The sequence below is a fragment of the Chenopodium quinoa genome, unplaced genomic scaffold (genome assembly GCF_001683475.1).
Source record: "Chenopodium quinoa cultivar QQ74 unplaced genomic scaffold, ASM168347v1, whole genome shotgun sequence".
NCBI lineage: Eukaryota > Viridiplantae > Streptophyta > Magnoliopsida > Caryophyllales > Amaranthaceae > Chenopodium > Chenopodium quinoa.
This window is the reverse complement of record NW_018743858.1, coordinates 525,891-543,307: the sequence shown is the minus strand read 5'-3', so window position 1 is coordinate 543,307 and position 17,417 is coordinate 525,891. Positions and strand designations below refer to the sequence as shown.

The window sequence follows — 17,417 nt, the reverse complement described above, 5'->3', positions numbered from 1 at the left end:
ATTGTTTTGATAGAAAGAGATACGAGACATCAAAGTGAGTAATTTAATCTCCCTAATATTTATTCCTTTAATATAGAAATCATGCTTAGGATATTATTTTAATTCCTAGTATCATGTTAGGATGTTTTTATGATTTCTATTATCATGTTGGGATGCTTAATTAATATTTCTATATCATGTTTGCTAGTATCATGTTTAAGTTAAATCTTTAATCTTTATTGTTTAGTGACATGCTAGGGTTTGTTATTAATCCGTTTAAAATCATGCCTAGGATCTTGCTATTTATTTATTATGATGATGATTTATTGTGTCAATTATAATTATTATACATTGCTTGATTATTCATGATATATTGTTATTGCTTGATCACGCCCTTTCTTACAGGTTTAAAGGGAATATGTACCTGAAATCACGCCTAATAAGATAATTAATAATTTGATTTAGGCTTAATATGATTTTAATTCAAGTGATCGCCAATAATAGATTTATTTGTGCATTAATAATCAACCAATAGAGATTAAACAGGCTTAGGGCTAACTTGTTGTATGTATGTTGATAGGAAAGCGCACATGAATATCATAAGAATTAAGTAGAGGCCAATTTAGGGCGGGTTCAATCTCTTTTAGGTTGGATTCGTACCATCATCCCCGAATATCCAGTCATGGTTCCGGACCACTATGGAGTTGGCGATCTCTGTGATCGTGAATGGGGTGTAACCTTCACACTCGTGAACGGTTTACAAATTCCTAAAACTTGTTGGCGACTCTTTTATCTCTAGCTTCTTTCCCTTTGGACGCCACCATGCTTAAATGTATGATCACAGTGGGGCTCAAAGTTGATGTTTGAAATATTCCCTACAGATGCTTAAACTTGACCGTCTGTAAATGCTCTTATTTTTGTAGTGGTTAGTTGTAGATGCAGAATTATGAAATTAATAAATAGTTTTTCCTTGCTTTTGCTGCCTCTGTCCTTTGAAGCTCACTACTTGTTTCCTTGTTTCCTTCTCCTTTCTCATGGAGGGCGTTATGTTTAAGGGGGTATCTAAATTTCAACAAGGTTTTTAAAATCTTTGCTGTCGTTTTTATATGAATATATAATTGACGCGATTAAAATTTTTACATTATTTATGTACTACACTCTCCTCCCTTAATTAGATGTCTACTTCTCTTTATTATGTGAGTAATAAATGCTAGAAATAGGCATCTAATAAAGGAATGGAGGGAGTACTTAATATTGTGTATTAAAGGCTATTTGGGCTACCACAAAATTTAATAAAAACTAGCTTGTAAATTATCACCATAAATGTTACTTCGTATTCAACATTTACGATTAATTTTTTATTTTTTTTGACATCAGCATAAACAAACAAATTACAAAGTAAAAGAAAAGCTAAGCATCACTTTTTTTTAATTAATTAATTTTCTCTATCTCTCTCCTATCACATAGGCCCCATTTATCTTTTTCTCTCTACCTCTCTCTACTCAAAAAATTTCCTAAGAGTCCGTAAAAACTAAAATGATGCAACTAAAAAATAGAGAAAGTAAATCAATGGCAAAGTAGTGCACTAATAATGTGCAAAGGTTGAATGTGTAATTGTGTAAATTCCTAATTTCCTATAAGAAATTACATTGCATACTTCCTACTTACAATTTTTAGAAATTTTGTGAGCTTGTTTAATTTTTATTTTTTTATTTTTTTTAAGGAAAATCTTGTATGGTTTGAATCAAAGAAATTTGAAATTCCCATTTTTTTTTTTATATTGACCAAAAAGTGATATGGTAATTTATTTCCCATGTTCATGGGAATTCTAATTCCCATGAAGTTTTATTTTCCACACTTTTGAAAGCTAACCAAACAAGCACTATAAGTAATACTCCATTCGTTCTCTCTTGCTTGTCCCATTTGGAACCTTGATAGATTCTAATTAAAGACTTAAATGGTTTTTCTACTCTTCAAAACATAGCTATGTAGGATCTTGTTAAAATTATCTTGATTTTTAGTTTCCAAATATGTAATTTTTAGATTTTTTTTTTCGGTATTACGTAACTTAAAATATTTTAATTACAATATTCCATATGAAACTATGCAAAAAACAAGTGAGACAAAAAAAAAGGTGTAATAACAAACTTTAAATGGTTTAGATGAATTTTTTATATACACATTTATAGTTGTTTTTTTTTGGAGGGGGGTGGGTGTTTGCCCTCTTTGGGGGCTTTGAAAAAGGGTTTGTAGCAGCTGTGGGACTCTTTTTAATAGGAGAAAGAAGGATTGTACATAGGGGTGAGCAAAGACCTAGGGTACCCGGTACCGGACTCGGAACCGGTTAGGACCCGTCGGGTCCGGACCCAGAACTGGTCTCACCGGTTCCGGGACCGGGTCTAAAATTTCGGACCCGGTTGTAACCGGTTTCGGTTCCAAATCCTAAAATTTTGGACCCGGTACCCACTAGGTACCCGCTTTTATATGATATAGTATGTAGATTGTTTGTGTTGTTAAGAAACTAAAGAGTTATCTACAACCCATTTTAATTTTTAAGCCCAATTGCTTGTAAAACTCTCAACCCACTATCAAACAAAACCCTAAAACTTCTAGATTTTTCTCTTCGCTCTACTATACCGGTTACCCAACATATATTGTACAAAATATATTTAAATAAAACAAAAATATGTTGAACATAACTAATTAGTAAAATAAAAAAAAATATTAATATTTAATATAATTAAAATATTTCAACACTTATATATATAAGTGGGTACCCGAAATCGGAACCGGTACCCGGTGGAACCAATTCCAATTCCTAAATTTTAGGACCCGGTTGTACCGGTTCCAATTCCGGTTCCAAATTTTAGGACTCGGTCCCAACCAATTCTAGGTCCGGATCCTAAAATTTTGACCGGGTACTCGGTTTGCTCACCCGTAATTGTACAATGCTAAAAAATTCTATTCCGATTTTGTACGATTATGAATGATCCCGTTACAATTTCGTGCGCTATTGCATAGTGACAGATCCAGGATTTTCGAGCCGGTGAATCACCATCAATAGATCACTTGTGAAAGTACCCAAAAAAAAAAAAGTCTAGTTCATAATTGATTTCAATTCAAAAATTAATAAAAAAATTATATACAACATAATTGATTTTAATCCAAAAATAGGACACAAAATTCCATAATACAATCAAATAGTACTTTAAAAAATCCATCTTACTATTACAATTGTTCGAGTTTTCATGTTTTGATATCGATCTATGATATCATCCATTTTAACATCGAAAAACAAATCACTCTCTAGAAAAGTAATCAACCAAAAATTCAATTAAATTTGAAAAAATGAGCAAGTGCAATTCAATCCGACACAACACCAAATACCAATTCAATTAAACTAAACAAAAATTCAATTAAATCTGAAAAAATGATGAGCAAGTGTAATTCAATTCAACACAACAACCAAATAGCAATTAAAATTTTCAATAGCACTATAGCAAATTTGCAGCAAGTCAGCAACAAAACATCAATTCATTATTTATGAAATTATCAATTATTAGTTAACGCCTTGGACAGTTGACCTTTGGAGGGCGGCGGTCGTCGGTCGAAGCAGGGCGGAAGCCGGACAGGTGGACAGCTTGTCAGCTTCTTCGAATCTTCGTCGATTAAAAAACCGAAGGATGCTGGTGATGAGTAGGCCGGCTGTCAGATGGTTTGTGAGAATATCTCTAGTGATGAGTAGGGCGGTGCTTGGAGGGTTGCGCTGTCGCCGAACTGCCGGAGAGAGAATGAGAGATGTGAGAGAAGGAGTGAACTTAGGGTTTTTGAGAATATTGTCGGATAACTGTTTTGCGTGAAACAAAGCAGAGTGCTTTGCTTTTTTTTTTTTTAATGATTAAACTTTTTTTTTTTTGGGTTTGGTCACTGGTGATGCACGTGCATCACTGTGCACACATGTAGGCCCGCCAATGCTATTGCAAAATTAAACTTTGAACATTAGAAAAGCAATGACTTTCATATTAATGGAGGAATTCAAATTCTTTAAAAAGATATAATCAATCAGCATTACAATTGTGTATATACTTATAGCCCTGATCAAGAGTAGCCGGCCCGACCCAGCTAGGAAAATACCTGGGTTTGGGAAGAAAAATGTGGCTCGAAAAACGGATTTGGGCAAGCATAAACAGGCCTGAAATTATTTGGAATCTGGGTTTGGGTACTGAGTCATGGACCGAGGCCCTGCCCTAAGTTCTTGCATCTACCTAAAAACAGTTTGCTAGCTCACTCTAGGCTTCTTCCTTGCTGATATAAGTGAAAACAGTTTACTAGCTCGCTCTAGGCTTCTTCCTTGCTGATATCAGTAGGTCTTTAATAGGAACTCCTCACATCACATTACTAATTGATGGCTCTAGGACGAAGGGTGCACTAATGATGATTCTGAATTTATATAGAGAGGGATCTCTACATCTTGCTTACACTGCATTACAAGAGAGACTATAGTTTGCTTGCAGAGTCATAAACGGGTGGCCTGCATAAATAATATACTAGTATTTAAGATAAAAGTGCTATTCTTATCAGGTTGGTCTTGAGCAAAATGAATGCAGACATTTGACTACGATGGATGATTGAAAATATCCAAAGCTTATGAAGTAACATCGAGTGGTGATATTTACATACTAAAGGGGGACCGTTGTCAAGTTCATAGCTAAGCAACTTTTACACTTTGAGTGGTGTATTACAATGGCAGACCATTGTCAAGTTCAGAAGGCTAATAACATCGCTATCTTTTGTCATAATACTTTACTGTCTTTTGATTCACCAATACAGTCTGCAATTTTTACTCACAGAAGAAAATTTTGAGGCACAACTTTTTGTACACAAGTCACACTGTATACACTTCAGAACCTGATTCGCAAGGCATAACAAAACCACCAAGTTTAAAAGAAAAAATGGAGGGCTATAGGCTACCAGTGCCCAAGAATTTAATTGAATTTCTATGGCTAAACTATATTCTCTCTTCTTTTTCCAAATGACATCCAAATTTCCCCTTTGAGAAAGCTGAATAGCATAGCCCGAGAGAGTATATATGTCAATGGACATAAATCCTCACTCAGCCCCAAGCTTAATTTGTATGCTGCTGCATGCGCTTCTGGAGATAAACGGATTCGATGATTAGCAAGTAGGATGAAGCAACCACTGCAACTCCAAGTCCATACCATAACACTGTCAAATTAAGAACATTTCAGCCGTCAAACCAATATCAACACAGTATATGATGCAAATTAAAATTGCAGTGGAATCAGCAATACGGACCAACTTAAAATAATCATCCAGATCCACGTACCACCAAGCATACATAATAAAGGAGAAATAGGGAGGAAGTGTTTATCCTGCACTTGTGACAGCATGAAGCAATCCCGTGGCAAGGAAAATGGTATTGAATCAAATAAGCAAAGTAAAGCATTTCTATCTTTTATGTCATTATTGTTTGCAATTTTCGTGACAGAAACAGTAATAAAAAGAGATAAGAGAAAAGCGAATAAGAAGGGGCTATGTTTTCAGATGTTACTCAATTGGAGAGATCAAATGAATCTTACAAAACTTGCAGTGCCTCTTTGATCTCCAAGTTTGAGCCAACATATAATAGAATCCTTCCATGCTCATAATTTTAAATTTCTATTTCCACACAGATAAAATTTATGACAATATATCCTTTTCAAAACCACCATTAATGACACTATATTCTTTTTGAAACCACCCACATTTTTCACTATTAGGCAGTACACAATTTATCTAAACACAGGATAGAATTTCAAATACTTGAAGAACATAAATCTGATGTCACACCTTCATTAAGTTGAAATCAAAAAGAGAGTTGTCAATTTAATCGATGGACAGGACAGCATCTAAGTTTTTCTGAAGAAGCCACCCTCTTGGATATGCAACCCCACGAGCATCCAAGTGAAGATGCCAGTTCATAATCTTTCCACAGTCATTAGGCATACCTTCCATTTGACTTTCATCTGCGACCAATTGCTCTATAAATGTTGTCTCCTATAATAAACAACCGAGAGAAACATGATATATACATAGCAACCGCAATTGATTTCAATTTTCCTTTTTATACCCTCATCAAAAGCAGCAACGAGATATTGCAACATGATAAAGGTGCCAAAATGTAGAGTTGTGCATGTCACATTCATGAGGTAAATACCTGGAAACCCTCCTTCACGGTGTCCAGCTGCCGCACTGGATTCAAAAAGGGACGTCTCCACCTCTTTGGATCCCACAAGATAGTGCTATTAAATGCAAACCCAGACATATCAACATGAAATCTACGGAGTGCCTTGCTTTTCTCATTTGTGTGCCACCCAATCACTTTACTTTCATTGCATACTGGACCTTCAAGTATGGCCTTATTTTTGCTTTGTGCCAGCATAGCAACAGGCCACGTGCCAAAACGGCTGTAAGAGTGCAAAAGGTAAACCATCAGTTTTTTATTTCTATTTTTTGGGGGAAAAAGATTGTCATTACTCATCAGGATAAAACAAGATAGTTATGTAAATAAGAAAGAAAGACAACATTGGGATTGCAAAATCTACATACTGATACTCTAGCTTTATTTCACAAAAGAAGTCAGTCTCTTCCCTTTCCGCAAACTATTTATTAGCTTTTATTTAGAAAATAAGTAGATTGATGTAAATACGTATGATGAACTTATATATTCCAATCACGCCCCAGGTGAATTGGAGACTACAGCACCTGATTGAAGAAAATTAATCCACCCCCATCTCAATTATAAGTGTATAAAACATGACAGCTTCAAATACATTTGGAAACATTTTAAAAAATGGAGAAGCTCATCAGAAAGATCTACACTTGGAATAAAGAAATTCACATTTCGTAACATAGAAGCATAATGCTGAACAAGGGGTAAAAGAAGACTCTTTATCCTCAAAGAAAACATACACTCAAAAGTGCCACCAATTATGGACACTAACGGAAATTTTCCAAGGGGTGCACATTATGAGGCTAGCGACAAAAACCAGCCAGCATCTTTTTTCTCCTAGTCAACCCTGGAATCCCGAGAAAAACACGTGTAGTAGTTAAGCTAGTAAGAAGGAAGCTATCTTAATAACGAATTTCATTATCACAAGAACAGATTAACATGAGGATAATTCCAATCACATTAATGTTGTGACAAAAACTAAGCTTCCAATGATAAGTAACAATCAAACAACAAAGAATCCATGACCTGACAGTCTCAATTTCTGTACATAAAAACATGACTACTGAAAACAACATTCTGAGAATGTTACCATTTATGTAATTACTATGCAGTAATCAACCATTAAGATAAATAACATTCCTTAGAATTGGGATTTTCTCTAATCAATTCAAAGTACTCTGTAAAGAATGCCCAATTATAAGAATACTCAAATCCTCGAAACTGGACAAATTTCTTATGATACAACGCCCAATTCCTCAGAGCTCGGCCAAATTTAACAGATAAAACATTTATGATAAAACAGCCAATTCCTCAACCCTGATCTCTTTAACTAGCATCAACTACTATGCAATAATGAGCACAAACAACCACATCCATCAAATTTCAAACAGCATTAAACAAGCAAACTAACAAAGCAAATGCAACAATAAGTTGTCAAAACTCAGACTGTATCAAAATATTCAGAGTCACTAACAGAAACAGTGTATAATAGCGCGAAACAAGCAAAAAAAAATAACATAAATTAAATTCAAATAGGTAGTTAGAAGAATGAACAACATACCTGACTTTTCTAATACTTTCAAAAAGCTCCAAAGAATAGATATTATCATCATCAGCAAAGTAAACAATGCCATCAAGTTTATGTTTCTCAATATGCTCAAGTGCAGCATTCCTTTGTTCAACACCTCTATCTTTTATATCAGTCAAATTCTTATGGCATACTAAATGGCGGTACATTACTCCAGTATTCCTTAAAATCGAGGCGGTTTCCGGGGACTGAGCACTCATTTCCACCACAATCCACAACACAGGAGGATTAACAAGCTTCAAAACTTGACTCATTCTATTCATATAGTAAGCTTGAAGTGCCCTATTATAAGTTGGAGTAACAATAATCAATAATTTCCTAGGTTGATAATCAAATTTCTCTGCTAACACCACATCAAGCTTAACCTCAACCTCGCTCATTTTCGCGGTAACCCCGGAATCTTCATTTCTCAACATCTCCTTCTCTTTAACATTATTCTCAACTTGAGATTTGATCTCGAATGAGAAATCATGAATTCTAACATCATCTTCTTCAATGTGACCAAATGGAAAAATACCTAACAAAATTCCGATTAAGAAGCAAAGCAAACAACGATAAAATTGTCTCCTCCATGAATGCTGTTGATTTCTCCGGGAACTCCGAAGCAGGAATATTCCGGCGAAAATTCGCCGAGGTTTTACGAAAATGCTCGAATTCGACGCTTTGTGAGACGACGAATTCGACGAAAATGGACTTGAAGATGATCCGTTCTGATAACTCCGATCTTGATTCGCCGGTGAAAGTGTTCGTCGAATCGACGCCATTAAAATCAATGCAAAAAAGCTTGAAATTTACACTTCCGATCACATAATTGGTATCCAATTTTGCCCTAATTTTCAAATCAACCGTACAATTTCAGTGCAAACTTCGACAGAAATTCAGCCAAAAAATATTAAAATTTAAACCTAATTAAAATTTTTTGGATTGAAATAAAAAAATTAGTGACTGATGAAGAGAATGAGAGAGATTAGAGGAACCAAAAACAATTTTTTTTTTTTTTTGGAGCGGGGAAGAGTGAATTTACGATGCCAGATAGGAAAAGGAAAAAGAGAGATACTCGCTGTGGTGGACCAATGGTCGAATGACACGTAGTATTGTCATAAGAGGTTTTTTTTGTTTAATTACGGAAAAATTGACATAAGAGTCCGGCCTTAGGGTTGTTTGGCAATCGGCGGTTGGCTGTTAGCTTGTTTGTTTGGCTTGTTTGACTAGCCGGAAGTATTAGCTGTATGGATTGACTTTTTAAGCTAGTTGTTTAAGTCAATTGTTTACAAAAGTGTTTGGTAAAATTATTAATGGTTGTTAGCTGTTTATTAGTGATAAAGTGGGCCAATAAGCTAAAAGCCAATAAAAAAAGATACTCCTATTAGCTTTTGGCTAAAAAACCAGCTTAAAAGCCAACAAAAAAAACCCAACTACCAAACATATTATTTGGCTGTTTGACCAAACTATAAAGCTAAAAGCTAGGCAAAAAGCCAATTGCCGATTGCCAAACATATTGTTTGGCAATTAACTGTTGGCTATTAACTATTTTTCTTCGCTACTCTGACTAGCTGTTTGTATTGGCTTTTAAATGTTGGCTATTAATAAATATGTTTGGTAAAGTTGGCTGTTAGTTGTTTTATATAAAATGACTTTAAGGACATTGGTATATTACATTGTTAATTATTAATAAATAATAATTATTAATTAAATTACGAATTATTAATATATTTTTTTTACTAATTAATAGTTAATAGTTGTTAATTATTAACTATTTTTAATTAATAATTATTTATTAATAATCATTAGTTATTAATAGTTAAGTATCATTATTAATAAATATAAGTAGTTATAATATTAATAGTCATTCGGCACTTACAATCATTCCTTAAGAGATCTAAATTCTCAATACAAGTAGTATTAAACACCCCTAAACTAATGGCATCGCTTCTGAACTGCTCCTGAATAATTTTAGATGTCTTTGCATCGTTTTTGACAGAACTCCATTGATATATAGTCGCGAAAGTGATAAAACTTGATTGGTCCTCTAGATCGGCAAATTTACAAGACTAATCTTTTAAATTTGCACCCCTATACCAACAGACTCGTAAATCCACAATTCGCAAGACAAATCTTCCAAATTTGCTTGTATCCCTGCACACACGAAAAACAAACAAACAACTCATACTACAAATTCCACCATCAAGGAACCAAATAAACCCTACATAAAGGGACTAACTACAATCATCATACTATTAGTGATCTTTATTTACTAAAAACATAAAATTAAAGAAGAATTTGGGGCTTACCATCAATAAAATCGATGGCAGCCCCTATGTTTTACTATGGTGACTAGGTTTGAAGAGAGAGAATAGGGAATTTTTTAGGGATTTTTCTATCTCGTATTATGGTTAGTTATTAATAGTTACGTATCAATATTAATTATTAATTATAAATTATTATAATTATTAATTAAAATTATAATAATTAATTATCAATTATTAATTAAGGATAGTAAAGTAATTTTAATGGACCCTCGGCCCAAGCAGCAGCACAACCCACGCTAGCATACACGGGCTGCTAGCGCTGGGCGATGCTCTCACTTGCAAGGCCTGCTACTAGCCCGCATGCATGCTCGGGCATGCTGCCACGCTTAGCTAGCAAGGCTGCTCGGCCAGCTTGCCCAGCCAATGCATGCGATGCATGCTGGGCTTGCGGCTAAGCATTGCCTTGCGGCAAGGTGCTCGGCTAGCTATGCTAGCCTACCTAGCCCTCGCTTGGCTAGGCCATCGCGAGGCTTGGATTTTGCGCGCGTTAACATGTTGTTTGACTGAGTTTTTCGTCTCGTCGATTCCTAAATTCGACTCGACTTACGACGCTTAGTTTCGACGCTCTAAGCTCGGAATTCAATGTCTTAGTTCATAAAATCTCCATCGACTCATTTAATCCTTCGGATTAATTTGTCGCTTCGGTTTAGTTACACGATTGGGAGTGACCCGAAGGGTTCAGTCAAGATTTTGATGTAATATTAATTATTCATTAATATTACTGATCGGAAGCGGCTTCCAGCTAGACATTCTGATCACTTGACCACACTGAATAATTAGCTTTCTAATTAATTTCGATCCCTCTATCGGAATAATACACTTGTTCGAAGGACATCATTCCTGTCAATCTCCCAATTGTCCTTCCGAACAAGTGTGTTGTATGTGTATAGCCTGTTTTCTATGTCACTTAATGTCTCTTCGTGAACTATAAGGTAAGATTTTTCATCATCCTTATTACGTCCAGAAGTGTTTCTTGATTTCTGAGTTCAACTGTCAATAAGCAAATGATTTCCAAAATCCATCTGAGCACGACCATGCATTTTCACAGTCTCGCTTTTCGAGAGGCCTTGCAAACAACAAAGACATGTTCCCTACTGTTAATAGGGGGACATTCCCAGTCTTGCGTTGTCAGCTTCCCTTACTAAGAGGCCCTAGCTGTCCGAGTGTTGCCTTTATAATCCCCTTGTACGGCAGACGTTTGACAACATCAAAGCGGACTAATACTCAAACAAGAGAACTAACAATACTCATGGTTGAGGAAAGAGGTTCCAATAGCCATAATGAGTAATATACTTATGACGATTTTAGATCTCTTAAAGTATTCTCATAGGTCGATCCGGTATAGTTTCAAACCAATACCTGTGCAAATGATTTATGACATTCTTCTCCTTGTAGCACAAGAAACAGTGCTATAAATCATACGACACACTAATCTCACACGGTCATTAGTCGTCCAGCTTTCAAATGACCTCGATTAGGGATAATTTCGATGTGATATTCAACGTTCACTTAATAGGTGTTTATTTATCCAAGACATTGTCTTGATACCCTATTTTGAATATTCTTAAATCGAGTGGACTCATTATTTAATTCTAATCCACAATTAAATAGAAATGGAATATTAATTTACAGGAAAAATTAAATTACTCCATAAATGAATGGTTCAATATAGTGTTTTACATTATGATCCCCACAACTTAATTAAAACACACAAATAGGGAAATCAAAGCCAATCTCCAATATGCTTGATTCCCATTGCCTCAACGTGCTTGTTGTGTTTCACTTGAGGCAAAGGTTTAGTGAGTGGATAGGTTACATTATCGTCCGTTCTAATCTTTCAAATTCTGATTTCACCCTCAGACTTCCATTCCCTTATCACGTGAAATTGCCTCATGACATGTTTGACTGTCTGATGCTCCCTTGGCTCTCTAGCCTGAGAAATAGCCACACTATTATCACAGTAGAGGTCTATTGGTCCCTGTATTGAGGGGACAACACCAAGTTCACCAACGAACTTACGAATCTAAACTACTTCCTTAGCTGCTTCTGAAGCTGCAAAGTATTTGGCTTCAGTTGTAGAATCTGCAGTCGTGCTTTTCTTAGCACGAACTTACGAATCTAAACTACCTCCTTAGCTGCTTCTGAAGCTGCAAAGTATTTGGCTTCAGTTGTAGAATCTGCAGTCGTGCTTTGGTTAGCACTCTTCCAACTGAACGCTCCTCCATTAAGAAAGAACACGTATCCTGATTGTCACTTGAAGTCGTTTCCGTCAGTCTAGAAGCTTGTGTCGGTATAACCTTTAACAACCAAATCCTTACTCCCACCATAGACTAGAAATTTATCCTTGTTCCTTTTCAGGTACTTTAGGATATTCTTGGCCGCAATCCAATGTGCCTCTCTTGGGTCTTATTGGTATCGGCTCGTAGCACTCAAGGCATACGATACATCCGGCCTAGTACATATCATGGCATACATGATCGATCCAATAAGCGAAGCATATTAAATTTGACTCATCCTCTCTCGCTCATCAGGTGTCTACGGACACTGTTTCTTGCTGAGAGTTATGCCATGTGACATGGGTAGGTGGCCTCTTTTGGCTTCCTCCATATTGAATCGTGCCAGTACCTTATCGATATAAGTACTTTGGCTCAATCTAATCATCCTTTTAGATTTATCCGTATAGATCTTGATGCTCAATATGTATTATGCCTCTCCCAAGTCCTTCATTGAAAAACACTTTCCAAGCCAAGCCTTTACAGACTCCAACATTGGAATGCTGCTTCCAATTAGCAATATGTCATCGACATATAAGACAAAGAATGCGATGTCACTCCCACTGACCTTCTAGTAAACACAAGACTCATCTGGATTCTTGATAAAACCAAATTCACTAATGGTTTCATCGAATCGCAGATTCCAACTTCTACTTGCCTGCTTTAGTCCATAAATGGACTTCTTAAGCTTGCATACCTTCCCAGCATTGTTTGGATCTACAAAACCTTCCGGCTGAGTCATGTACACAGTTTCATCCAAAATCCCATTAAGGAAGGCGGTTTTGACGTCCATTTGCCATATCTCATAATCATAATATGCGACAATTGCTAGGATAATTCGGACGGACTTAAGCATGGAAACTGGCAAAAAGGTTTCATCATAATCAACGCCGTGAGTTTGCCTGTAACCTTTTGCCACCAATCTAACTTTGTATACATATACATTTCCATCTTTGACGGTTTTCAACTTGAAAAACCATTTGCAATCGATAGGTGTGTAACCTTTGGGCAAATAAACTAAGTCCCAAACTTGATTTTCAAACATGGAGTCCACATCGGATTTCATGGCTAATTGCCATTTTGCAGAGTCGTGGCTCGTCATAGCTTGTTTGTATGTCACTAGCTCATCTTCATCCATAATTAGGATGTCTTGATTGTCGGTTAAGACAACGCTGAGGTATCTGTTTGGTTGAGATCTTGGCCTTTGCGACCAACGCATGGTAATAGATTGAGCATTTGCTTTGTCATTTTGACTTTGACCATTTTCAACAGTTGCTTCCAAAGCACTTTGATTGTCAGTTTGACTTTGTTGCTCACCTTCTTGAACTTCATCAAGTTCGATTTTCCTTCCAGTTGTCATTTTGGAAAGATGCTCCATTTCCAAAAAGACACCATCTCGAGCAACAAATATTTTGTTCTCAGATTGGTTGTAGAAGTAATACCCCTTTGTTTCTTTTGGATATCCCATAAAGAAACATTTGTCAGATATTGGTGCAAGCTTGTCAGATATGAGTCTTTTGATACATGCTTCGCAACCCCAAATCTTAAGAAAAGACAACCATGGAGGTTTCTTCGTCCATACATCATGTGGAGTCTTTTCGACAGCTTTTGACGGAGCGCGGTTTAGTGTAAGTGATGCAATTGCTAAGACCCATCATTGATCAAACCATGTCTAACAGAGTTCAATTTCTCCTCTCGGACAATCCATTCCATTGTGGAATTCCGGGAGGTGACAGTCATGAGAGAATTCCATGTTCTTTCAGATGATCGTCGAATTCGTAGCTCAGTACTCGCCACCTCGATCCGATCGAAGTGCTTTGATTTTCTTGCCTAGCCGATTTTCCACTTTACTCTAAATTTTTTTTAATATCTTAAAAGATTCAGATTTGTGTGATGATCTATATGTTTTATATACTATTTTATTCCCCGTCCCACGGTCATTTTTATGCATATTTGAGCTCTTCGGGGCTATTTTTAGTACTAATGGGTGGTTTCGCGTGTTTTGTAGAGTTGGCATTTGTTTTGTAAGAATTTCCCAGATTTGTTGGTGATTTCTATGGTTTTTCGGCCACTATGTGATATCGAAGCTATGATCACATTCATGACCGTCGTTTGTAGCCCAAGACCGATTATTTCGGTGACTAAGGGCTTGGTTCGTGGAATTGGTCCAAGTAATGGACCAATGAAGAGGATTTGGGCCACAAGTGATTGAAGCCCAAAAGAAGAAAAGAAAAGGAGACTTGGCCTAAGAAAAAGACCAGGCCAAATCGGGCGAATGACCAGAAAGGCGATGTGATGAAAAAGGAGGGCTCGATCAGGCGGCCCTTCGCCCGATCGAGCACGTGTTTTTCTAGGGGCGTTTAGGAATCATGTTTTGAGTTAATTTTGGGTGGAGTATTTAAACTCTTTTGTAAGCTTTATTAGCTACGTTTTAGATTACAATTTTCATTCTTAAGCTTTTTAGAGAGATTTTAGTAAGAGATTGTTGTTGAACTCAAGTTTTCCCCTTTTAGTGCAATTTCATATTTCCTTCATTCAGTATTATTTCCCGTCTCTTTGTTTATCGCTTTGATTTTAATTGCTTTGCTATTTTTGTGCTTTGATTTCAATCATGCCTATTATATATGCTTTGATTAGTTTAGATTTAATTATGTGTGAGTAGTTATTTTCTAGGGTTTTAGGGGGATCCATAATTAATATGAAGGGATAAATTGTGTTGGTTGATTATTGATATTGCATAATAATTTCTTATTGAATTGTTTTAATTCTTTGAAATTGGATTATGAATCGAGCAGATGTGATTTGATTGTGAAAGTATAGCAATATTGAATTGATGAATCGAGCAGATGTTAATTTAATATTAAAGGCTATTTTCAATAGGAACTTAGATCTAGTAAATTGCGAGAGCCGGTTAGGTCTATGTTGATTAATAAATTGCGAGAGCCTGTTAATCATGTTATGTTTGCAATATTAATCGTTGATTGTTATGTTTTATCCCGGAGTATTAATTATTGGTGAACCTAAGACCCTAGGCCTTTTATTATTGATTGTTCCCTTATTTAAATATTGTCATAGTATAATTCCCATAATCTTACTTGTTCCCTAATAATTTAGATTATAATAATTAATTAGGAATAGAAGAACGTTGTTTCCCTGTGGATTCGATCCTACTTCCCTATCTATTATTAGTTAGCGGTCTTAGGAATTACTTTTGATTAGGTGATACGACTTTAGCCTATCAAAATTTGGCACCGTTGCTAGGGAGACGGTTTTACTTTTATTCCTGATTATTTTTGTAGTCTAGATTATTTTTCCTTTGTTTGAGAGAACGGGGCAAGTTCTTTGAGACAATTTCTCATATTTATTTGTTTAGTTCTGTGTTTATGCCCAGGAGTTCTAGATCAGGTTACATACCATTCGATCTTGAAATTGAACGTTCTTTTCATAGACAGAAGAACCTTTTCCGACAAGTACGAGCCACTTCCGAGGGTAATATACCTTTGGAACCCCCATTTGATTTTAGCGACACAAAAGTTTCTTCAGAAACAAAATCAGAGATGGTGAATCCGCTACCACCATCACCTCGCAAGCTCAGTGATTATTCGCAGCCATCCTTGACAGATTTTCCACATCTTGCTCCTACACCAAATCTCAAAGGAGTACAATTCGAGATTAAACCATAATTTATTACTATGATCGAAAGGAAGCAATTTAGAGGAGCTAAGAGTGAAGATCCAAATCTTCATATTTTTGATTTCTGCCAATATTACAATACCATCAAACAAGGTGGGGTCACGCAGGACCAAATCAGGGAGATTCTTTTTCCTTTCTCTTTTTGTGGTAAAGCTCAATTGTGGTATAATGGATTGAATAGGACTGCTCTTGGTATTACTGACTGGAATTTTCTTGCTATGAGTTTCTATAATAAATATTACCCTGCAGGGAGGACAACCTTGTTGAGAAGTTCGATCCTTAATTTTTCCCAATAAGTGGATGAAACTTTATATGAAGCTTGGGAAAGATTTTAAGGATTTGCAGAGAGAATGTCCCCATCATAGGATAGCGTAGTGGCAAATAATCCAAGCCTTCTACAACGGGCTTGGAAATTCATCCAGATCAATCCTAGACTCAGCAACTAATGGAAGATTTATTGATAGGCGTGTCGCGTACCTAACAAAAATAACCTAACTGGACCACTACTATGTAGACGGGCAAGTAAGGATCGAATCCCAAGAGACTAAGGTTCACCTAAATTATCTAGACTCAAATAATCACTAAGCAAGAATCAAATTAATGGTGGCATAAGCTAAGAACTAATGTATGAAAAACTAGAATTAATTAAGAGAATATAATGAATCAATAAACTAAAACATCCAAGATCAAGTATCACCACGATTACGATCGATGCAATTATCTATCTACCCCTAGCATACAAATCCAATTAACATGGGGAAAAGAAAACCCTAATCAATACCAAGGACCTCTCTCGAGTATCAATGGCTTATCTAACCACAATCAAACCTATTCTCATGGAATCATGCAAATTAAAGACATTAAACACTTTACTTCACTTCCCAATTATCAATTCAACTACTCTTGTGATGAATTTCAAACCCTAAATTGATCTACTCAAATCCGTTAAAACCCAACTCTCGTTGTGATTAGAACTATGGAATAATAACAATACTAATTATCTCTAATCTAGTATTGGCATAGTCACAATCAACTTAGCATAAATAATCGCAATTGTTATTAGAGAATTTAAAGAATTAATTCATGCATCAATCATAATTGGGCTACCCTAGATGTTGGAATATAAAAACTACTCACACATATTTAAATAAGCAATAACAAAAATAATCAAAGAAAACATAATTGAAAACAATAATAATTGAAAGAGGAAAGAATAGAAATGAATACCAATGATGCTTCAATTGAAATAACTCAAAATGTTGATAAACAATAATCAAATCTAATGAAGGAATTAAATTGCTTAAAAGAAATAAACTAGGGTTCTAGAGAGAGAAAATAAAACT

General features: G+C 35.7%; 1 protein-coding gene across 1 annotated transcript; it reads right to left on the bottom strand.

Annotated features, from left to right (window-relative positions):
- Positions 1–4,741: 4,741 nt before the first annotated feature.
- On the bottom strand, positions 4,742–9,094 carry LOC110686360 (probable beta-1,4-xylosyltransferase IRX9H). Its single transcript, XM_021862958.1, has 4 exons — positions 7,773–9,094; positions 6,197–6,446; positions 5,830–6,036; positions 4,742–5,205 (listed from the first exon to the last, which is right to left on the bottom strand). The coding sequence occupies exons 1-3, from the start codon at positions 8,561–8,563 to the stop codon at positions 5,866–5,868; spliced, it is 1,212 nt and encodes a 403-aa protein (XP_021718650.1). The 5' UTR covers positions 8,564–9,094; the 3' UTR covers positions 4,742–5,205; positions 5,830–5,865.
- Between the last annotated feature and the right edge of the window lie 8,323 nt (positions 9,095–17,417).